This window comes from Tiliqua scincoides, chromosome 9 (genome assembly GCF_035046505.1).
Source record: "Tiliqua scincoides isolate rTilSci1 chromosome 9, rTilSci1.hap2, whole genome shotgun sequence".
NCBI classification, from domain to species: Eukaryota; Metazoa; Chordata; class Lepidosauria; order Squamata; family Scincidae; genus Tiliqua; species Tiliqua scincoides.
In genome coordinates, this window is record NC_089829.1 from 37,376,341 (window position 1) to 37,401,214 (window position 24,874).

The 24,874-nt window shown below is 46.2% G+C and overlaps 1 protein-coding gene across 1 annotated transcript in view; it reads left to right on the top strand.

Annotated features, from left to right (window-relative positions):
- The window catches only part of SLC12A4 (solute carrier family 12 member 4), a 72,967-nt gene that overhangs the window by 9,144 nt on the left and 38,949 nt on the right, over positions 1-24,874 (top strand). The window contains exon 2 of the mRNA XM_066637884.1: positions 22,523-22,614. Within this exon, the coding sequence (XP_066493981.1) occupies positions 22,523-22,614 (92 nt within the window). The remainder of the gene's footprint in view (positions 1-22,522; positions 22,615-24,874) is intronic.

The window sequence follows — 24,874 nt, forward strand, 5'->3', positions numbered from 1 at the left end:
GAGTGTTGGGCGGGTTAGGACAGACAAAAGAAAATATTTCTTTACTCAGCGCGTGGTCGGTCTGTGGAACTCCTTGCCACAGGATGTGGTGCTGGCGTCTAGCCTAGACGCCTTTAAAAGGGGATTGGACAAGTTTCTGGAGGAAAAATCCATTATGGGGTACAAGCCATGATGTGTATGCGCAACCTCCTGATTTTAGAAATGGGTTATGTCAGAATGCCAGATGCAGGGGAGGGCACCAGGATGAGGTCTCTTGTTATCTGGTGTACTCCCTGGGGCATTTGGTGGGCCGCTGTGAGATACAGGAAGCTGGACTAGATGGGCCTATGGCCTGATCCAGTGGGGCTGTTCTTATGTTCTTATGTACTGGTTGAGAAACACTGGCTTTAAAGAAATCACACTCTCTAAAGCTTCTAAAGATGGTGTCTGCACAATGGATTTGTTCCACACTTCAAAAATGACTTTAGATAGCCATGAGCAATATTGTGGTGCAGTGAAATGGTTCCATTAGATCTTCAAACATTGTTGATGGCAGTTAACATTGCACTGGCAAGTGTGCGTGTGATTGTGGTAGCGGTCTTCTCCCCCTCTCTCAGCCTGGCCCATAGAGCTGTTTTAAATACTGGAAAGCAGTTTGTGTGTTTGTTGGAGTATGTTAACCTTGTTCTGTATGCAGTGAGATGTGTTTAAAAAGAACACAAGCTGTGCATTTTAAGGAATTAGGGAATCTAGGCCAAAAGTGATGTGAGTGGGAGATAACACCTATATTTACACTAGTGCTTTCTCTTCAAACTACTTAAACCCACGATAAAAGAAAATAACTAAACTAAACTCTGTAATCTCAGGCTGTTGTTTGCTTTTCTTCCTGTGGCTATTCACTCTTCTTTGTTTCCTTTGGCCTGCAAAGCCAAACAGTTCTAGAATACACATGTTCTATACACACACATGCACACTGATATAATTAGATATATTTATACAACGTAGGGCATGAAAGTGCAGGACACATGATATGGAGGCACCATGCATGCCACAAATATAGGGTCTTCGGTCAGTTATGTACAATTTTTGACCTGAGATAGAACAAACCAATCTGCAGTCCAAACTGATGCACCTGGGGCTATGCTCCCTTAGAAGATACGGCGGTGGACCTCAACTGGGTCCTCACCCAGCCTCAAAGTCTGTTGGATAACCTTGGATCCGTCACTGCATCTTTGCCTACCCTACCTTGCAGGGATATTGTGAGTGTAAAATAGGGCAGCCCCTACATAGAGAAGGCTGAGCTCCTTGGAGCAGGAGTGTCCAAACATTTTGGCAGGAGGGCCACATCATCTCTCTGACACTGAGTCGGGGGCCAGGAAAAAAATGAATTAATTTTAAATTTGAATAAATTTACATAAATGAATTTATTAGAGATGGAACTTATATGAATGAATGAAGGTCTTGCACTAGCTCAAGTCCTATACAAGGCCTTGCACAAAGCAAGGCTAGCCTTTCCTTCGCTGCTGCTGCTGCATCACAGGCATGAAACAGCAAGCAGTGGAGGGAGCCCTTGTCCCACAGCTCAGGTGAAAGGTTGAACAGTCGTCATAATGCTGAGAAAAGTTGCGTTGGGCCAGCATGGGCTCCAGCAAGTCTCTGGAGGGCCAGAGGCTCATTGGAAACTGAGAGCTCTCCAAGGGCCGGATTGGGAGCCCCCGAGGGCCGCAAGTGGCCCCCGGGCCGGGGTTTGGGCACCCCTGCCTTGGAGGTTGTTGAGGATATGCATGTAATATACAAAATAGAAATTGTATGGAACTGTGTTTTGTGTGGGACGTATGGGAAGCATTTTACAGGTTAAAACGACTTATGCTCTGCAAGAGATAGTTGCATTCTTGAGCCAATCAGATCTGAGGGTGGGGTTGCGGAGGCTGCCCAGGTTCCACAGAGTTCTGTGGCAGTTATGGACTGTGGATGCCTGACTGTTGGCTAATGGGAATGTAGGAGATTCAGATGACATGCAAAATATCTATCTGACTTGGGTGTCTTACTTGAACAAAGCCTTCTAAACCTCCCCAAACAATTTCTCTGTTTGCTGTACAGACAGTAGCAGATGAGGCTTTGCCTAAACTTGCTTGAGCTTCAGAGTCCGACTTCTCTAGGTATGTCTGCATTTTATCTTTTCACTCCAGGAGCAGATTATTTCCTTGGTTGTGCCGATGTTCAGTGTGTCCTGTGCTCTTTTGCATCCCTTCTTGTGCTTGCGATGGGTTGTACTCGCATGTAATCCATTCTGAAAATGGCATTGCGTGGCAAAAGCCCACTCCATTCAGTGGCAATAGCCTTGCAACTTGGAATCAAAGGGCAGGGAAACGTGACATGGAATGACTTTACTTGATGCATATACCTGAATAGGCATTGCAGGGAGAGGAAGGAAGGAAGGAATCAGGGCTGGCCCATTCACGAGGTCAGCTGAGGTGGTTGCTTCAGGCAGTGGCTTGGGGGTGTGTTCACCTGCTGCTGTCAATGTACTCCTGCCCACCTACTCAGTGCCATCATTTCTCTTCCTCTCCCTGGATTGGAAAAGGAAAAGGGGAATGCAGCAGAAGAAGTGTGGAAGGGGAGAGTGTGGTCGCTAGTGTTGATATGACACTGTAGTCCACACTCGCTTCTTCACTACACTACCTCTTGTGCTCCATTTTTCTTTTCCAATCCAGGGAGCAGAAGGAAGAGCAGTGAAGGCAGTAGCTGGTACAGCACTGGTCCAGGGACGAAGGCCTTTGATGTGGTGCCTCGGGTGCCAGGAGGCCTTACACCAGCCCTGGGAAGAACCAGACATGTGACTGCTATTTTGAGGTCGCCACAATTCAGAGCCGAGTCAAATGTTTACTTGTCTAAATTGGTAAAGTTCTCTTGTGGAATTAAATGATCTCAGTTTTTGCTCAAACTGAATTGAATGGGGTGTAGCTTTTGGTTTCCTGTCTGCAACTGAAAAGTAGGCTGCCAGGAAGAAAGTTTGCATCTTGCCTCTTTTTTTGTGTGTCCTCATTCCTTGTGTGCTTGGAAATTTTTTTTTTTTTCCTGGGGCGGGAATATTAAAAATATATCTAAGATTCCTTCCCTTTGGTAGTCTGAAGTGATACAGTCCAACCAGAACTGATACGTGTGATTCTGTTGTTTGCATGTTTAAACTTGAGGTGTTACAGTCTTGTGAGAGCTGTGCCACTGCAGCAAGTGAAGATAAACACACCCTTGTTTTAAGTTGCTCACTTGAATATCTGCCCTGGTCTCCAGTGCATCTGTGAGAGTCTTAAGAAGAGGGACACAAACATAGCTGCCTACTAAAAACAAATAAAATCAGAATTCAGCATCAGGAAAAGCTGAGAAATGCCATTCGTTTTGCATAATTTGGTCTGCATGCTTGTTGTTTTTGCAAAGGGTTAATACCCTGTTCGTAGTGGTCAGGTCATGAAAACCACCCCCAGAGTGTTATCCAGCTGCTGTCTCTAAACTTCTGAAACTTCAACAGGAACTTTGCAGGCCCTGCCCACACATTTTCAAGCAGAGATTTCCTGCCTTAAGAGCCAAGAACTTGTTTGGGGGAAAAAAACAAATGAAATCTGGACTCGCGGCACGTTGGATTCAGCACTCACTGTCTGCCACAAGATGCATTTCCCTCTAAAATCATGGCATAAACAAAGCCTTGAACAGAACTGTAACTGAACAGCCTATTGATGAAGCACTTGATGAAGTGGGCTGCCGTATTTGAAAGATAAATAGGTTAATCTTTAAAATGCCACAAGGCTGTCTTGTTTTAGCTGCCACCTCTCTGGAAGTTGTTACAGTTTTATCTGTACTGACAAGGCCTATTGAAGATAGTGAGACTTATTTCTGAGTAAACTTGGAGTTGTTTGCACTGTAAGATTGCTTCCCTGTTGCAGAGAGAGAGAGAGAGAGAGAGAGAGAGACCACTTACCAGTCTGAATGCATTTTTGGCTTTGCCAGTGCAAGTGCCCCCAGTCCGCGTCTGGTAGAAAGCTGTATATCTTCGGGTGACATTTGTTTGTTGATCTGAAACCACTAAAGCCAAGATGTCTTTGACCCACTTTGGGCAGTTTGCCTGGGTTGGTTTTGCCTTCCTAGTTAGTTGCTGCAATTATGTGCAAGTATTTGAACTTGAATTTCCCCAAGATGGCAATGTATGGGAACCAGCTGTGACCTTCATCTGCAGAGTCTGTTTCTGGCATCTCCAGGATAAGGACGAAACAGATTCAGGGTGTCTTAAGAATGGCTTATCCAACAAGTTTGCTGCTGGAATTGCAAAGGAATGACAGTTTCAAACATTTGGAATATAGTTTGTCTACCTCCCTGGTTTTGTTTTGAATTAATAAATGAATGAATATTAAGAGCTGGACTGATCTGGAGGTTTGGGGAGCGGAAGCAGAATTTCTAATTTTGGGGGGCAGAGCCCCCCTAATTAGGGGGCCTGGTGTTCTTCAGAGAGGGCCTGGACCTGTGGGTCTGACTGAGTCTGGCTGACTTTCACTGAGTCTGACTGATCAAGTTTAGCTTTTCCTAAAATCCTCTTTCTGGCAGATGCTGGCAGACACCCTTCTCAGACAGACTAAATTTACAGGAAAGTCTGCCATGCTTAAAATGTCCCACAGCGGCAGCTGTAGCTGTTTTGCATCAAGAAGGCCTAGTGATGCCAGCCCCCATGAAAAGAGCAAACACATTCTTTGCATTTATCTATGGCAGTTTAAGAAATCTGTGGAATTCTAGTAACTTGGAAGATTTGGACAGAGGACTCTTCTGACAGATGAAGTCATTGCAAACAGCCTGTAAGGGAATGCCACTAACATTTTTCCTGCCTAGCAAAGCATGTGTTGATGAATTAAGCAAGTGCAGAGGTAGAAAAAGACATTTTCTAGACGACTTGCTTGACCCCAGCTCTGTGGTGCCTTGTGCGCAGAAGGTCCCAGGTTCAGTCCCCAAGCATGAATGGGAATGGCTGGAAAGGATCTCTGTGCCTGACAATACTGAGTGAGGCATATGGATGGTCTGGCTTGGTTTGGCAGCATTGCGTGTTCCTATGACCCACAACAAAACAGGTGTTCCAGTCTCAATCCAGGACTCAATTCAGGGCTCCAGCCAGGTTAGAGCAGGGCCTTGGAGCAGTTTTGGAGCTCTTGAGGAGGAGCAAAACTTCCCTCACTCCCCCACCCAGATAAATGGCAATCAAATGTATAAGATCAGAGTTTGCATCTTGCCCCAAACTGAACTCATTTAGCACTATGTAGCTCAGTAGTAAGAAGGGGACTGGGATGTGGGAAAGGGGGATACAGGTGAGACCTCTTTATCTATGGATTCTGTATCTGTGGATTCACCTCCTGATGGATGCTGAACCCCCTGGATTACCCCATGGAAGACCTCCCAGGCGTGACTGGAATCTTGAGGCTGCATGCGGCATTTCTGAAGCTCAAAACGACTCCAGATGAGATCAGAGCAAGGCTCTGGTCACATTGGAAGCTCCAGTGAGCCCCCCAAACCATAGATTTCATTATCCACTATTTTTGGTATCCACAGGGGGTCTGGGAATGGAACCCTGTGGATAAGGGGGCATCCCCTGTAGTTTTCGCCTCCTTGAAACCTTCCCATGTTATTCTGGGAGCTGAGTTAAATTTATGACTTGCATCTCCCTGGCCCTAACAAGGCAATTTTCAGCCTTTTTCATCTCACAGAACACTGAGAAGGCACTTCAATGATCAAGGCACACCATTAGTTTTTGGACAATTGATGTGCACCCACAGTGCCAGGCGAGGGCTTACATCCCCGATGGTCCTACTAATATATAACCCTCCCCCCCAACTCCCATGGCACATCTGCAGACCATCTGTGGGATGCCAATGTGCCTGTGGCACAGTAGTTGAAAATACTGTAGCTGCCCTAACGCTAAACTCCAGGTGAGCGAGAAAGGTCTGGGAGTTGAAATCCAACCCAGAAGTGCCTCCAGTTTGGCTCTCCAACTGGTTCTTGTAAATGACCCACATCTTGACCATCCCCTTGTGTTTGTGCGCTCACACACACACATATCCCAGTGCAGACATGTGCCCATAAAAGCCCCACTCTGTCATAGCTCCCTTTTGTGTTTGCACAGAGGAAGGGCGGAGGTGCATGCTGGCCCAAAACTTCTAAAAAGCCATTTCTCTGTTTCTTGAGTTGTGGAAGTCCTTGAAGAAAGGGTGGGTGTGCTTAGAAAGTTGCATAACCCCAACCAAACCATTGTGTAACACTTTCTTGAGCTATTTCCTCCATGCATATGCATTTCTACTGGCCCCTCCTCTGAGTACTGTGCGTTCAAAGTTCCATCTGCACAGCGGTCTGCACATTTTGCTGTGTGTGTGCAATTCGTACCCTTCAAAAATAAAGGGTTGTCGATTAATAGGATGGAGTTCAATCAGTTCCATAGGTATACAATCCTATGCATACCTCTTTGGAAGTAAGTCCCACTGATTTCAGTGGTGTTTAGTCTGCAGGTAAGGGTGTATAGCAGGGGTGTCCAAACCCTGGCCCAGGGGGCCACTTGTGGCCCTCGAGGACTCCTAATCCAGCCCTCTGGGAGCCCCCAGTCTCCAATGAGCCTCTGGTCCTCTGGGGACTTGCTGGAGCCCACCCTGGCCCAATGCAACTGCTCTCAGTGTGAGGGCGACTGTTTTACCTCTCGCATGAGCTGTGGAACGAGGCCTCCCTCCACTGCTTGCTGTTTCACGTCTGTGATGCAGCAGTGGTAGCGAAGGAAAGGCCGGCCTTGCTTTGTGTAAGGCCTTTTATAGGCCGTGAGCTATTACAAAACCTTCATTCATTCATATAAGTTCCATCTCTAATATCTAATATCCAGGGTGAACCAAAAGTAGGTGGACAGTAAATGATAACATTTATTTTGAGATTACATGTACAGTTATATTTACTAATACAATTAAATATAATTTAATAAAATGCAAACGCCATAGTTATAATGAACACCATCGTTATAGTATAACCCTAACACAAACCCTATTCCACCTACTGTCCACCTACTTTTGGTCACCCTGTATTTATGTAAATATATGTAAATTTATTCAAATTTGAAATGTAAATTCTTTTTTATTCCTGGCCCCAGACACAGTGTCAGAGAGGTGATGTGGCCCTCCTGCCAAAAAACTCCTGGTGTATAGGATTGTTGCCTTAATAATTGGTTAAGACTGCATCAGCTTGCATGTTGGCATCCTTCAGTCTCGGAAGACTATGGTGTCACGCTCTGAATGGTGGAAAGCATAGCTTGCATAGAAGAAAGAAAAGCAATAGCTCTGAAGCACAAAGCTTTCTTTGGTGTCCTGTGATGTATATGAGTGTTGCAGTGTGTTGCAAACTGCCTTGTCCTGGGAGAGGCATCTCCCAATTCTCTCACGCAGAGAAGGGAATGCATCTTTGCAGGTTGAGGTCGCCACCTGCAGTTTCTATCAGGTCTTGTGTTTAACAATTAATTTCAAGAGCTTCAGTTTCTGCTTGCTAGTCAATCACTGAACTTTTTTAAAGCCCCAATCCTATCTCCCACCATCAAGACACAACTGGAGTATGTGCTGTGTCCATTGGTTGGGCGGGGGCAACCATATGGCTTGGGGGAGGTAAGTAAAAGTGCTCTTTACTTACCTCCTGGTAGGCAGCCTGACTGCCAGTGGGTCTTCTCAGACCTTCACCAGCTCATTTGCTAGCTTTGAGGAGAGTCGGGGGTGGATCAGGGCCGGGAGGGGGGAGGAATCTTAGCATTTGCAGCTGCCACTGTACGTGCTGCAGTGAGAGCCAGGGCTCCACTAGTGGGCGCCTGGAGTCTGGTCATTTGCATTGGCCATTGTGGAGCACACAATGGCAGGCAGCCTTTCGCACCTGCTATTACAGGACTGATGGCAGCAGATGGCCCTGTGTGCGATTGGGCCATTGGTTGAGTGAGTGGCTTTATGTCAAACTGAAGGATGGACTAAAAGTTGCTGCCTTCGTTTTAACAGAGAGTACCAGCCACCATAATAATCCTTTCTAGCATCTGTGTCATGCTTTTTCAGGGTTCTTTACCTATATTTTCTGAGTGATCCTTCTGACATCCTCGTTCAGTAGGTTGGTATCACTTTACCCACACTGCCAGTTAGAAAGTCTGGGAGAACTGGAACTTGGCTAACTGCACATTATACACAGTTGCAGTATAACTAGCATTTTGGAACTGGAGACCTGCCTGTTAATGAGTGTTAACCCTTTGCAAAAAGGAAAAAAAAACACAGGCTTTTTTGTTTTCACAAACACACATCAATGGAGGCTGTAATTGGAAGCAGAGGGTTGGTAGGAGGAGAGGAGCTGCTTAACCCTTTCTCTACTGATGGTTCTTTTGTTTAGATTTGCTACCCTGATCACTTTTTCACCCTTTGGGAGAAAGAGGCAGCTGCCAGTATCTTTTTCCATAGGTTGGAAAAGCCACAGGGGAGGAAGTTTTGAGCAGGAAAGAAATGGTTAGAGCAGTGGTTCTCACACATTAGCACTGGGACCCACTTTTTAGAATGAGAACTGTCAGGACCCACCGAAGTGATGTCATGACCAGAAGTGACATCATCAAGGAGGAAAATTTTTCACAATCTTAGGCTGCAATCCTACTCACACTTACCCAGGAGTAAGTCCCATTAAAACAATATATATAGTAGCTTGAGAAAGGAACGGGTCTTAACATTTCCCCAAATGCAGTCACATACCATGGTAGCGTCAAATCTAATAGATTAAAAACAAAACATTGAAATGAATGGGGACCCACCTGAAATTGGTTCGCGACCCACCTAGTGGGTCCTGACCCGCAGTTTGAGAAACACTGGGTTAGAGGTTAAACACCTCTCCTCCTCTGTTGAACTTTGTAGCCTACTTTGGCTGCTTTCCTTTGAAAAAGGCTGTAATCCTATAACACTTGCCTGGGAACAGGTCCGAGGAGTTACTTCTGAGAAACTATGTATAGGATTGCACTGTAAGTCTGTGGATCTGTAACTGTGTGTAATTTGTGGTTTGCCCGAAGACCGCTTAGTGAATTCATGGCAGAAGGGAAATTGATATCCTTGATCCTGCTGAATATTGATACTGGATCCAGCTCAATGTTCATCATATCCAACATCCTGTTTTATGTAGTCAGATGCCTCTGGGAAGCTGACAAGCACAGCGAGAAGGCGACAATTTCTATAGATATTTAATGGCAGAATGCTGTTCCTGAAGCTGGAGGTTCTATTCAATTCCTGAGTCTGAAAACTTTTGCCAGGCTGTTGCTCCCTGGCAGCACCACGAGCTTGCCTTACCCTAGCCCTCTCCCTCTGCAACAACAAGGGAAAAATTACCTGATTCCTCTTTAATGAACAGCTTAAACCTGGCTGTTTGCGGTGATGAAACCCCATGCTAAGTGGAGATTAAGACCCTCTGCAGTTCCGCTGGCCAGCAAAATGCAACTGCGCATAAAATCCTCTCATTCAAGTTTTTGTGTTTTTAAAAAATCTTTGTGCTCAGTGTTTCCGTTATAAGCGATGTGACAGAATGGGGGATGCTCGGCACCAGACGAGCATGAAGGCTGGTGGGGGTAAGTGTTTTTCAGGGTTGGGGGGTGCCTGCTATGAACCTTGCAAACTTCACCTTTGACATTCTTTATCAAGATGTGTTCTAGCATAATGGCCGGGGTTTTATTTTATTTCATTTTTTTTTTTTTGCAAAGTGGTAAAGTCACTGCTGCAGTGGATATATTGCAAAGTTACTGATGTAGTAGGTTGTTCCCTTTGCCTGGGGGGCAGGTGTGATGTTAAACTGTTCTGGGGCTTCTGTTCTTTTGCATGCAGCGTGTGCTCCCTGTGTGACAGGCTGCTTCCTTGACCTTTAGTGGATTAGAGGGGAACCTCCTTATGTAGGTTAAGTTTTGTCCTTCAGTTTGCTTTTTATTAGCATGGCAAAGGTGTTGTTGTTGGAGTCCATAGTAGGTATGTCAGACAAGATTGTGTTATGCCCCAAACTTTGCAAGATGCAAATAATCAAATCCCTGCATGGGAAGGGTCAGTTTTACTTGTGACTTGGTGGGGTTTTTTTGGTGTGGAGATGGGCAGTGGGTTCTTGTGAGATTTGTGACACTCCTGCTGCTTCCTTTAGCTGCCTCTCCCACCTCTCCTCCACCTGCTTCCTGGGTTTGAAAAGGTAGAGAGGAACAGAATGGAAGAGAACCTGTGAAGGAGAGGAGAATGGTGTGCTAGCGTCTCTCGGGCACTCTAGCCCGGGGTGCCCAAACCTGGTCCTGGGGCCACTTGTGGCCCTTGACGACTCCCAGTCTGGCCCGCTGGGAGCCCCCAGTCTCCAATGAGCTCTGGCCCTCCGGAGACTTGCTGGAGCCTGCACTGGCCCAACGCAACCGCTCTCAGCATGAGGGCAACTGTTCAACCTCGCGTGAGCTGTGGGACCGTGGGAGGGCTCCCTCCACTACTTGCTGATTCATGTCTGTGATGCAGCAGTGGCAGCAAAGGAAAGGCCAGCCTTGCTTTGTGCAAGGCCTTTTATAGGCCTTGAGCTATTGCAAGACCTTCATTCATTCATATAAGTTCCATCTCTAATGTATTCATTTATGTAAATTTATTCAAATTTTAAATGTAAATTAACTCTTTTTTCCCCTGGCCCCCAACACAGTGTCAGAGAGATTATGTGGCCCTCCTGCCAAAAAGTTTGGACACCCCCTGCTCTAGCCCACCACTCATCTCTCCTCCACACGTCCTCTTCCACTCATGCACCTCTTGCTACAGGGAGCAGCAAGCAGCAGGGGCTGGTGTCTCACTGGTTAAGTGGGGCTGGTCTTGGCATGTGTCTTAGGTGGGGCTGTCCAGAGACCTTCCAGGGTGTATCAGAAGGATTTTACCTCTTTGGTGTACATGTATTCCTTGCCCAGGCTTTTGTTTCTCAGTTTGTCTCCTCAAGTTTAGTCCAGTGAGGTCAAAGTTGAGGCAACCCCGGAGTCCTTGGATCTGTACTCATGGGGGAAGAGTGGTGGGGAACCAGTTCCTTCGGTAATATTCCCAGTCTTCTCCTTGAATTTTCATAGTTGGGTGAGAAGGATTCCTGGTGTTGAGCCTCATCCACAGTTTCAGTATTCATGTGTCTGTTGCAGTGCTGTAGGACAGTCTTGCAAACACCCCCCCCCAAAAAAAATCTGTTAGCCCACTTTTTTTTCTAGCCCACCTGCCCCTCACATACCCCGTTAGTCATTTTGTAGCTGAAAAGGGTAGGAAACCACACGTAAACTTACAAAACCTTTTCTGCCTGGTCACCTGTGAGAAATCGTGAGCCAAATCCTTTGCTTGTCTACTCAGAAGTAAGTCTCATTATAGTCAGTGGGGTTACTACCAGGTAAGTATGGGTGGGGTGGTAGCCTGTGCCTCACAACGGTTGATTGTAAAGAATCCAGTGGCGGTTTCCAAACTGGTTGTGGGAATTTATCAACAGCTCCTCCACCACCATTCACAGTGCTTGCTAACAGGGTTTGTTCCTTGAAAGTCCCGTGTAGGAGACAGATATAGATAACCTCTAGGAGAACTTGTCTCTTGTAACAGCCTCTGGTTAAAAACAAGAAAAGGCTTCAATGGTTTCAGAAGTGATGTGGCACAACGAAATATACGCATGTGTGTTTCTTTCCCCCCCTCTCTGCCTCCTGCCTAAGTGGCCTGTAGTTATTTTTCTCTGAATAGAAATAAAGCACCAAGTCAGTCGATTTGGGGCCTCTTTTGCTGAGCCTTGAGTTAAATTCTTCAGGAGGGCTAACCTGTTGAGACTTGCAGTGGCATTTTTGAAAGTGCGGCTTGCCGAGATAAGAGTCTAGAAATGCAGTTAGCCTGCGGGATCTAAATGCAGTTACCCTGTCTGGCACTTGCAAAAACTCTTGGCTCCCTGTGAATCATTGGGGGGGGGGGGGAAGTTTCCAAAAGTGAAGGCTCTCGAGCAGAGGGGACGATCAGGGAATGTGAATTGCAGAATGTGAGCATTTGAGAGGACTTTGGTGGTCACCAACCCCTTGCTCCGTGCTGACAAGAACTATAGCAAGTCCTGCGAATGGCAGCCTCGCATTTATACAGGGTGGGGATTTGACTTTTTGGAGATCGAGCCTGTCAGCATTCTAACACCCCACCTCTCTGTGCCCCTTTTGTCAGGTTGCGTTATTGTTTAATTACTTAGAAGGGCATAACTGTGCTGAAAGCCAGCCATGTACTTGTTATGACCTCCATGGACAGGATTACAAAATGTTCAATAAAAGCAGCTTGGTAACTCTGCAGAATGCCAAGTTTTGGCCATCCCCCCCCCCCATTCCCTGTAGGAATTTCCTTTTTCTGCTCTAGAAACCACTGGCATTTAGGACCCAGTTGCCAGTGGTGTAGCTTAGCGGGGATGCAAAGCACAGTGTTTTGCAGGGAGCCTCACCACAGCATGCAAGGAGGCTCCCCCCTTACCTTCCCCTTCCCCCCCCCCCACCATTCGAGGTGGTGGGAGCAAAATGGAGGCATACACAGTGAGGCTCCCTGCAAAACTTAGTGCTTTTCACCCCCTCTAGCCATGTCACTACCAGTTGCACAAGTGATTGTGGTGTGCATTGCATTTTATTCCCTTTCCCCAGTGACTGTACAGTACTCTTATCCCCATAGTAAAAATGATCTGTTGTTGCACCTTTTGCTTTGCCTCCCTCCTCTTTCCATGCCATTCCATTGAGTGGTGCTATCAGCCACTGCACTTGGTCCCTGCACCTGTGATAGATTTCCCCCATGTGCATATGCTACAGGCATCTCCAAGGCATGTCCAGTAGTATTTCCCTTGCTTTCCATGGCAGCTGACCTTTCCAAACAAGTCTGCAAGCAGCAGCCAGTAACAAGCCCCCATGCTTTAGATTTTCACGGTACCCAAAATGCCTTCCTGACCTCTTCTCTAAGGGATTGTCTTTGGCAGAAAAGAATGTATCCTCTGCCAGTGTCAACTGAGCCTGTATGTTAGAGGACCCTAGTTGGTGGTGTGCGTGACTGATCGATACCGGGCAGCGCTGCAGCGGGGAGCCTGCTTGACAGAGGCAGCGGTGCCTTTCGGTGGAAGTCCTGAATTAAATTCATCCTGTTCTCTCCTGGCTCATTGGTGCTCCCCAGAGACAGGCGCTAAATGTGGTCCAAGGACCTGGAAGAATAAGGAGAATGGTGAGCCAAGTAGCGGAGAATGGCAAAGGGCTCTTGCTAAGGGGTAGGTATGCCTTGATGTATAGCTCTGTGTTCAGGCTTAGTCTGCTTCTGTTCTGCTGAAAGAGGTTGTGCAGTCATCTGTGCTGATGAACGACTTGGGTGGCTGCATTTGAAATGAATAGATCTTTTCCAGTTGCTGAATCAGTTGGTCGTTGCCTTGCCTAGGAGTGCTTGAGAGTGTTCCTATAACACTGTACAACACCGTTTTTAAAAAAGAGAGCTGGGCTTATTTTATACATAAGGTGTGTACCCAGTTGATTTAAGCTATTTCCAAATGTGGTCAGTGTCTAAGCTTGGCTATTCAAATTGCAGAATGGTTTGATCTTGGAAGCTAAGCAGGGTCAGGCCTGGTTAGTACTTGGATGGGAGACCGCTTGGGAATACCGGGTGCTGTAGGCTTATACTATAGTCTTTCGAGACTGAAGGTTGCCAACCACACGGACACACCTTATGCAGTGTAGAGGGGAATATCCATCCCTTCCTCTCTCCAAACTGTGTACCCCAGTGTGGTTGTCATCTGAAGTCTCTCTTGACCTGTTCCTTAAGCTGGTTCAGGTTTGGAACATTCAGATGAATTTGCATTTGTCTAGCTTAGTTCAATCTCGTTTATATTTGACCATTAGCCTGGCTCCAAAACAGCCAATTTTGTTTTGAGAAAAGGATTGTTCGGTCATTTTGCAAGACTGTAATAGCATTTAATGGAAGATATTTAATCTTTCTTGTATGACATAGTTGCCTATGCAAAAACCAAATTGGGATGGTGAACTTCTTTAACAGCCTTTAACAACTCAAGGTGTGTTGTTTCATTGTGCCTCTTATGCGGTCTGGACCTGGGCTTTGTCAGTCAGTTTTGCTAACTGATCTCTCCTTGGTGCAAATTTGATGGTGGTATAAGCAGATTGCATTGAGCTTCCACATGGGTGCTGGAATGAGTCTGTAACAGCAGGAGGTGCACTGTGCAGTTTTAGAGAGCAAAGGCTGTGATCCTCAGGAACCATGTGTGGAAATAAGTACAGTGGGTATTATCCCGGTTTTAAATGTGAAGTTCCTGAGCAAAAAGTACTGACCAATATAAGTGCTGCACGTGCATGTTTATCTTTAAACATGATCTTTAACATGGTCTTTATCTTTTGTGCTGATCCATAAACATGGGTATTATATACACTAGTAACCTGTAGCCAGGTGGATAAACTGCTTGTGGCCAGATGTTACATGTTTCCAAGGTTAGCACATTACTTTCTGTCATTTGTGGATCTCACACAAGCTCCTTGTCTTTACCCTCTCCCTACTTCTCAGCTGTCTTAGCACTCTGTAGTCTTGCCCACAAAGTAAACTCTTCTTGCTCCACCAGCCTCAAACACCTGAAGTTCTCTGCTTCTTCCAATGGCAACATCTTTTCTCCTTTGCTACTCCTTACACTTGGAATGGACTCCTGGAACACCTGCAGATTTTTCCTTGCTTGCTCCCTTTTGATACCTTCTTGAAATCCACCTTTCCTTGTAACCTCTGGCAGTTGTTTTACAGTCTTACAGTGCAACCCTGTCCATTAATGCTCAGGAGTAAGCCTCCAGGAAAGTGTGCACAGGATTCTGGTGTTAGTCCTCTTCCTCCACTGAGAGCTCAGCATATATACAGTACCTATGTAATTGTTGAAGAACACTGGACTGTACAATAGAGTAGCATCTTATGCTTAGGTTCTAGAGTCAGTGTGCAAGGCAAAAGTTGTGCCTAGTCAAAAACTGATCGGGAAAATCCCGTGAATCTCTTGTGTTTTAGGAGGCCGTGTTGTGTGAAAAATGCATACCGTATCTTTTTGAAAAACTAGAGTCACGCTGTGAGAGGCACATGGGAACTGAGACCAACTGAGGGAACAGTAGATTCCTGCCTCCCATCTCATGCTCACTGTGGGGTATTTGCACATGCAGGGGAATATCAGGCGGAACCACCCACACTGTTAAACTGTTTGGTGAGCACATATATTGAATCTGTGTAAGTTGAATGTGTGTATGAAGTATGGTTGTGAACAGGGACAGCCTTGCAGCTACTGGAGAGGATGCTGAAATTCTTTCCTGTTCATGTTATCTGGTCTTGGTTGTTTAGCAGCCCCAGCATTGTAAACTTTTGTTCTTCCATCTTGACTCCAGAACTTGGGTTGAGATGGCTGTACACGCAGCGTTGTCCCAACTTTAATTTCTTTCTGAAGGCTTGTGCCATTTCCCTCCCCTCCTCCCATTCTTCCTTGCCGATGCATGCAGGGACTTGGAACGCAGCACGAGAAGGACTCGTGAGGTGCTCATCTGACCGTGTGCTCGTACGCGCTGTGTTCCATTAGTGATCAGTCTGTGTGTGTTGGTGATGGGGGCCTGATGACAGTGGGAATGAACCAGAAAGAAATGATTGTCATGGCAAGCTGTGTAGGTGTTATCCTCTGAATTAGTTTTGGGAATTATCTGTGTTAAATTGGAAGGAAGGCTGCATGGGATGCCAGCCCAAGGGAAGATACAGAACAGAAGTGCAGTACTTGAGCAAGGCTTGGACTCGTGTGCTCATAAGAACTGAAGAGGAGCTCCTCTGGATCAGGCCAAAGGCCCACCTAGTCCAGCTTCCTGTATCTCACAGTCGCCCACCAGATGTCTCTGGGAGCAAACTAGATGCCTGTATCCCATTGCCATTCCCTTGCATCTGGCATTCTGAGGTAGCCTACTTCCAAAACAAAGTTGATGTGTATACCTACTCATGGCTTGTAACCTGTGAAGAACTTTTCCTCCAGAAATTTGTCCAATCCCCTTTTAAAGGCATCTAGGCCAGGTGCTATCACCACATCCTGTGGAAAGGAGTTCCACAGATTAATTACCCTCTGGGTAAAAAAGTATTTTTTTTTGTCTGTTGCCTACTCCCTTCTCCTTCTTCTTATCTCCCTCCATGACTTTTGGTTTGAGGCAAACCATGGTTTGCTTTTCTATCCCAATTCAGAGCTGAAAACCACGGTTTACATTTGTCCTCTAATCTGGGGTTGTAGTCACTTCTGGTTTGGAGGACAAGTACAAAGCATAGTTTACTAATTGGGATGTAATGGCAATTTATGGACTACTGGAAACTGGGAGGGAATTTGAGTGTACAAAGGGGAGGGAGTGAAGAGGGATAGTTTAGCATTGCATTTTAAGCTCAACTAATAGCTTTTTAATGTGGTTGGATCCATCAGTTCACATTAGTTCACATGACACCCCAACTTCCACATAATGAGAGAGTCTGCCATAGGGATCCTGCAAAGTCCAAGCCAACTTCAGTATGAGGGAGAGCTCTCTGCACACTTCCCAGACAAAGGGGACCTGATTCCCAGCTCTGCCCTGAAGTCAAGACTCTTGTCCAGCAAGGGAGCAAAATTCTCAGCAACACCATCTCGCCAAAGCCCCTCATTCCCCTGTTTATCTGCTAGCAGAGAGTGCAGCTAGAGGCTAACCAGAGACATGAGACATAGTGCACTACTCCAAGTGGGGTCCCTGCCCCTTTAAATCCCTGCTAACTCAAATCCAAGTGGGCTGGGCTTGGGCATTCAGCAAGCTGCTTTAATATTTAGATGTTCAGTCCCCTGTAAAGGCAACCTCTCTGTAACTTGGGAGCTCTCCTAGGTCCTGAGTTCCCTTTCTCTCCAAAACCCATTATGTGTTGCCAGATGCCTGCCAGATTATTCTGCCTCCAACGGGGCCCTTGCAAGTCTTTGTCAGCCTGGACAGAATGCAGGGCAAATTAGGGACAGCGAAGATAGGTCTGATTCAGTCATTGTTGTGGGGAGAGGATATGGATGAAAGTTCTAGGCTTTGGAATGCCAGACCAACAAATACAGCTGTTACCCCCCCATCCCAGATTCGACCTTGTGTCATTGCCCATGGTCCATGTAGGTTTCCCATTCACATCAGCACTGCTGAATAGCTCAGACTTGGGGAGAAGGTGAACCCAGCCCACAAAAACCTCCAGTCTGGCCCTCTGGCTGCTCCTCATTCACAGCCAACAATCCAGCCATCAGGCTGTCCTCCCATGCACGTGCAAACACTGGGGTTCCCATCCAGATAGAACAGCCTCCCTCCCAAACACAGCATTAGGGTGAGTGTGTGCAGAAACAGAGTGCAGAAAGCATAGTATTTTACAGAGGTTGCATGCAGTCATCATGGCTTGTAACCTCCCCAAAATTATGTCCGCTTCCCTTTTAAAGCCATCTAGATCAGGTGCCATCACAGCATCCAGTGGCAAGGAGTTCCACAGATTAACCCATTTCTGCCCAGCCCACAGGTGTACACATTTGATCCCTGTTGTGCATATGCAACGCTGGGCAGAAATGGCTTACAGTAAGGGGGAATGGGAAAAGATCTTAAGAGTAGCTCTCTAAAACCTCGACAAAGTCAGAGAATACAGTACTTGGTTAGATGAACCTCTTTTAATACAAGGTGCCTTCTCCTAGTCCAACTGTCAATCTTGATTGGCTACTTCTAACTTCTCCCCAATCCTGCTTACTGGGTTGCCTTGATCAATCATAAAGCATCATCCATGCAAGACAATGGGGCTGTTCACACATTACCTGGTACACAGTACAGGCCACCTGTACCTGGTTTCCATTTGAGTAACTGTACCTGGGTTCATTTTTACAGATCAACAATACATGTACTTCATACACAACTTGAAACTACATTAAATAGCATGTGCGAATAACAGGGTCAGCCAGCTATGCTGGCACCCAGAATACGGATATACTCAACTACAGCTGAATGTGTGAATTCCAATGTTGACCTATCAGTCCTGCTTTCATAGCAATTGTCATTTTAAGTCCAGCAAGTAGTTTAAAAAGGAAAGAACCCTAAAGGCAAATTTTTAAGGGTTAAATCAAACAATTTCTGTGTTTTCATCCATGATTTGTCTTTTTCAGTGTGTGCTTAAAATGCAAATATGTCCCATGCATTTGCAAAGGCCAGCATCACACAGGCATGCTGGCCCAGGACCCAGAGTGAGTCACAGGCTCCTGCTGAAAGTACGTTCCGCCAGCCAGTTCAGGTGTGTTCCTCTGTAATATGGGAACATCCCGTTTACTCCAACAAAGAAAGAAAGGTTTCTCTCCTTTCTGTAATGAGATTTTGAACCTACTTGCATGAATGGTTCTACACATGTGTGTGATCTGCATCCAGCTGATGTCAAGAGTTTGATCACTGGTAGTATTGGATTTTGCTCCCAGTACATTCCAATCAATAATTGGTGGCCAGGGACATTTATGTTTTTAGGGAGTGCAATTTCCATGGGATATATGATTTATTTGCCTTTCACCATTTAAATAAGGATTATTAACCCAGTCAAGCATATCCGTAAGCTTACATTTTGCTTAACACTGGAGCTTGTTTCTTATAATACTTGCTATTATAATGGCATTTCCTGAGTGTGCAAGGTGCTGAACATATATTGTCCTAGTGGGGTCCTTTCAACAACCCGGTAAGTATTAATATGTCCATTAATGGGCAGATGGGAAAGACCGAGGGAGCCTTAGGCTATGTAGTGAAATCATGCAAGAGGCAAGGCGCAAACTGGGGAAGTCCTAACTCATAGCTCAGTCTCTTAGCTACTGCATTGTGCCAGTTCTGTGTTATGACTTGTGAAGCAGCTACTTGGGAAGGGTGGGGATTTCCACTTAGGAATTTCCGCTAAAACTGACTGCTGGGAGAGTTAGAACAGATGGAAAGAAATATTTTTTTACCTAGTGTACAATTAATCTGTGGAACTTCTTGCCATAGGATGTGTTGATGGCACCTGGTCTTGATGCATTAAAAAGGGGATTGAACAGATTTATGGAGGTAAAGTCCATCACAGGTTACAAGCCGTGATGACTGTATGCAACGTCTGGGTTTTAGAGGTCACCTGTCTTCACATGCCAGGTACGAGGGAGAGGCAACAGAATACAGGTCTCTTGTGGTCTTATGTTCTTTCAAAGGAATTTGATGGGCCACTGTGAGTACAGGAAGCTGGACTAGATGGGCCCTTGTCCTGATCCAGCAAGGCTCGTATATTCTTCTGTCTAAACTGGGCCAAGGATGATTGACTTTGCAACTTGTGAAGGAATCAGGCGAGTGTCTGTTCCATTCTCTAGGCATGAGTTCAGTGACGCGACTTCAATGTTTTTCCTGTTGTGAGTCTGGAGGAGTGAAATGCCACTTTCCTGTTAACTTTCTGAAATTACCAGTTGCCCAAAAGCATTTCTCGAGACACAGTCATGTGCCGAATGAAATGAGACACATTGAACTGTGAGCCGGAGCCAGCTGAAATGTGCCAATTACTCAGGAATCTAACTGAAGGTGATCTTGGCAAATGGATGCTTCAGCTGGAGCCGTGGAGTACTCCTGCAGAGACTATATCTCACACTCCGCCTGGGATGGCCGAATCAACATATTGATGGAGGTTAAAATAGGATGCCCTTGCTGTGATCTTGACTATACATTTTCCAGCTCCTGCCTTCTGCGGAGAAAGAACTTGTGTGGAGAAATGTGGGCCTTTGGGGAGTGCTCTGAAAGGAGCAAAGAGTAGTTCTTAGGACAGGCAGAGGGATGAGTGTCAAAGAGCCACAGTAAATCAATGGCCAACATGCTCCATCTGAGGCCAATGATAGACCCATAAAAGGGGTCCTGCCTCAAAAAGTTGCACTATGAACATCTTCCTGGGGAGTATGTCCTGCTGGACTCTGTGGGTCTTACATAAGAGTAAACATGCCTTAGATCAGGCTGCTGGGTAGCAATTAAATTCCTTTCTCTGCTCCCATACTGAAGTCCACCTCTCTCCTCCCTTCGATGCTTTTTCTTCTGCTCCATCCCCCTCTTCTTTTTCTCACTGAAGGAGCAGAAGCTGGCACATCACAAGGGCGGCTATCCTCTGCATGCTTATTTGGGAGAAAGTCCCATTGAACTCAATGGGATTAACTTCTGAGAAGACATGCCTGGGATTGCACAGTGGATAAGGGTGGGGACCGCACTGGGCGTGCCACCTCAGGCACCAGGGGTCTTGTGCCAACCCTACTCACTTCTGTCAGAGGAGGCTGTTTTTAGAAAATGGATGTGGAGCAGGCAAAGGGTTAAACACACCCCTTCCTTTGTGCCGAAGTTATGATACAAATTGGGATCTTGCACAGCAATAACTTGCAAGTAAAGGCAAGAGTCTACATAACACAAGGATACTCTTAATGTCGCATATAGTTTGATCCTAACAAATATGTTGTGGCAGATGCTTTGGTGGGGTGTTACCCACTTTGTCAGAGGCCTACTATGTACGTATGCAGATGTGATTGTGTGCATGCTCTTGTCGTCTTTTGCCCTCACGCTTGCACGCACGGTCTTTCCATCCTTACAGCAGGAAGTGTCTGACAAAGTGCTTTGTCTGTGGAAACATCTGCCCCAAGAGTTTTTGTCTTGTCTTTTCTGTTTGCTGGCTAATGTGGCTGCCTTGGCATGTGTCAATATGGGGAGGTGGGATGGATGTTTTGGTTTTCACACATCCATGGGAGCCTTCTCCTTCCTCCATCTTTGCATTTGGCAGGAGGGAGGGCAAATGCAACAATCTTCCGTTTGAAAGCTAGAAGAGAAAATCTCTTTGTGGGAACTCGGACAGCATATTTTCACAGTGTTGTTCCTCGTCTTCTTCCTTGTGTTTGCTTTGAGAGTGAGTGTGACATGTCTGAATGCCAGCTGAGACAGCCCTCTCTGAAGAGCGCTAGACAGATTAGAGGTGTTTTTGTTACTTAAAATAAAGCCCTTTACAGTATCAAGTTCTGTGGTTTTAGTAACTAAGCAAAAGCACTAGAGTGTGTTGCTCAAAAGAAACTTTTGTGTGTAATCAGCTTGGAATTGCAACACTTGCTTCTCACTTGACTTTTAGTTTCAGTACCTTTATTGACTTCAGTTCACTGGTGTTGAAAATGATCTACGGTGCAAAACAATTGCTTTGTATGGTGGATAACTGAGTGTACAAATCACTACTGCTGGGTTTTTCATTGTAGTGCTGCCTGGGAGTGCCCTCCCAAGAAGAGCCACCTGTCTCCATCTTCACTCTCCTTTTGGAGTGCAGTGAAGACTGATTTCTTTCCAGCAGGCTTTTTGACTTTCAGTAATCCGCAGGGTTCAGAGAAAGTGGAGCACACAGTTGTTTGATGTTCCGGTTTGTTCTAACCCTTGGCACAGTTCAACCACGTGTATGCCTACTCAGAAGTCCCATTGAGTTAAATGGGCTTGCTCCCTGGTAAGCGTGTATGGGATTGCAGCATTAGTTGACTTGAAACGGTTGGTTCTGCTGGACTTCTGAGTAGAATTCAATACCATCAGCATCTTCTGAACATCTAGCTTCTCATTTAGTTTGAAAAAAACGTCCTGTGTTCTGAGAAACCCTGAATCTTTTGAAATGTATCCAGCCTTCATCAGTGAGGAGGTCCATAATGGTAAAGCAGCTTCCCTGAAAGACAGCTGACCTATACTATTGATCTTCACTGCCTGTGCACTTCTACAAGGAAGTATAGGGTTAGTGTTAGGGTTTCTATCATACAGGCATGTCTTCTTGGATCACACAGGGCAATGGTGAGGTTCCACAGGCTTGGCTGGAACTCGATATGAACAGAGGGTCTGTACTAGATAGAGAGTGTCCCGGAGTACTCAACAATTTGCAGCAGGCAAATTAAGCATTCTCTTTGAGGAATTTGACTAGTGCTGGTCCATCCAGATGGTTGACTGAGGTGTTTGATATAGCTGGCAAGTTGATGGTTAGTGTCTGTGTGTGTCCAGTACCCATCTCTTCCTGCCCCAACCACTACCTGAATTTTAAAAGGAGAAGGGAAATGGAGCAGATGAGGAAGTAGGGAGGAGAGGAGAGTGGTGGGGGCTAGAGTGTCTCTGCAGAGGAAGAGGGGGAAAGAGCATAAGAGGTGGTGAGGGGAGTGGTGGGCAAGAGTGTTGTGGGCACAGGAGTCTCCCCTCCTTTGCCCTCTCTGCTCTGCCCCATTTCCTTCTTCCTTTCTGCTTCCAGGGAGGAGGAGGGAAGGTGGAAGTGGAAACTGGTGTACTGCTGGTTAAGGGTTGGCATTTGGTGTGCTGACCATACTGAGGGCTGGACCAAGAGCCTACCTCAATCTAAAGTTGATTCCCATGTTCTAATCTAAACAGTGCCATTTCCCTTCCTCAGAACTGTGGGCTTTTCTTCCTCTAGTGAACTAAGAACACTGTCCTCTCTTCTCTCTGCAGGTCATGGAAACCATAAAGAAAGCAGTCCTTTCCTCAACAATTTGGAGGCTGGCAAAGGGGATTACTATGACAGAAACTTGGCCTTGTTTGAGGTAAAGTGCACACATAAAATTGTCCTTTATATGTATGTTAAAATGGTTTCCTGTTCAGGGTTTAGGAGGGGCTCTTCCAGGCTGGCATTCAGACCAGACCAGTTGTGCTCCATTTGGCAATTTGTGGTGTGAACCTGAAGTGTGGGGAGCTCACAACGTTGGGTATCTTTTGGGAGATGCAGCGATTGCTTTTTACAGCTCATGATGTTGGTCTGGCTGTACAGATTGTGTTGTCTTCTTTGGCCCTGTAACTTATTTATGTATCTGTTTCTGCCCTACCTTCCCTGTCCATAATTAGGGGGTGGGAGCAAAGCAGCTTACGAGGCATAAAAATCACCAACAATACAATTAAAAAATGAAACCAAAAAATGTGTAAACCCTGTCAGTAAACCCACAAGGGAGGGTGCAGATCTCAGCTCGAACAGCTCATAATTGTGGTGCCACTTTAGAGAAGGCTCCTCCCTCTTGTTGCTGTACACCTGGCCTCAGTCAAAGGAGGCATGCATAGGAGAAACCCTTTGGGGACCAGAGGGCATATATGGAAGAATGGGGTTTCTCAGTAGTCCCAATCCATGCTCCACTGGCCATAATCTTGGTGCTGACTTGCTCTGCAGTGGTGCCACCAGTGTGGGGCAGACAAACCCAGGAAATTTCCATTACCTCATGAGCCAGATATTGTCTCCCTAACTGGGAGGGGGCCGTTTCTTGGGGTAGAGCATCTGCTTTGCATGCAGAAGGTTCTGGGGTCAGTCTCTGGTATCTCCAAGTATGGGGAGGGGATTCCTAGGTGGCTCTTGAACGGTACGCTTCTGTTTTCCTGGTCTTGCTGCTACCAGTTCAGTTCCTGCCTGAGGTGAGAGGAAGGCAACACCTCTTAAGAATTCCGAGGAAGGGCTAAAATTATGTGCCTGCTTTTGCATGCTGAAGGCCCCACATTCAATGCCTGGCACCTCCAAGTTAGGGCAGAGAAAAATTCCTGGAAAACTGTTAACAATACTGATCTATAAGGACCAAGGAAGTAATTTGATGCAAGATAGCTTTCTATGGGTCCATACTGGCCCAGCACTGGTGTGCAGTGTCACAAATGTGCCATTTATGGCTTGGGTCCGGGGTATTTGAGGGACCGCCTCCTTCCCTACAATCCTGCCCGTGCTCTTAGATCATCGGGGGGGGGGCCCTTTTGACTGTGCCGCCACTAAGAGATGTGAGAGGGGTGGCGGCCAGGAAGAGGGCCTTCTCGGTGGTGGCCCCCAAACTGTGGAATACCCTCCCCTTAGAACTGAGAACTGCTCCCTCGTTGCTAACGCTTTGGCGTGGACTGAAGACCTTTTTATTTCAAAAAGCTTTTAATTGTTGACAGGCTGGCTGGCGTTCTTGCTTCTAGCTTTTTATATGAAAATCCACGGGGTTTGTTTGCTTTTAGATTTTTTAATTATTGTAAATTGTTTTTAATGATTGATTTTCATGTTGCACTTTTAAATTGTAAGCCGCCTTGTGTGCCCGTTGGGCAAAAAGGCGGGGTATAAATTAATAATAATAATAATAATAATAATTAATAAGGCATGCCTGTGATACTTACTGCTGGGCCAGCATGGGTGTGAACTGGGCCAGCTCAGTGTGAACCTGTGCTGAGCCAGTGCCAGGTGGAGGAGCAACAACCGCTGCCCAGAGCTCCGGGTGAGCGCCAGGCAGTGGAGAGGTAAGTGGGAGTGGGGGGTGGCATTCTGGAGGAGGGTGGGGGTGATGGGGTAGGGAATGGCGCAGAGATGGGGGCAGGCCCTGCTGCCATATCCTGTCCCCCCTCCCGGCCCAGGAGACCCAACATGGGTCTCCTCAAATCTGTGTCCGTCAACAGCAGGCACAGATCTGAGGAGACCCATTTGGGCTGCCTGAGGATTACACAGGGTAAGGGGACATAAGCTGGAGGTTCTTTGGACTTCGAGGTTCTTTGGAATCTGAGGAAGAAGCAAGTCTAGTCCAAGATTATGATAAAGGAGCTTGATTTATCTAAAATCCAAGAGCATCAAGCTTACAGGAGCAGCTCCAGGCATAAGACTCAACTGTCTGGCCAACTGGGCTATGCAGCCTGCAAGTATAATCAGTAAGGACCAGGAGCCTATATAGACCTAAAGGTTTACTGCCAAAGTGATACAGTATATTTACTGTAATTTAAACACCTAAATGTTTACTGCCAAAATACATTCCCATCACTTGGGTGAAGCGGGTGCAGTTAAGTTGATACATGTGAAGAATAAACATC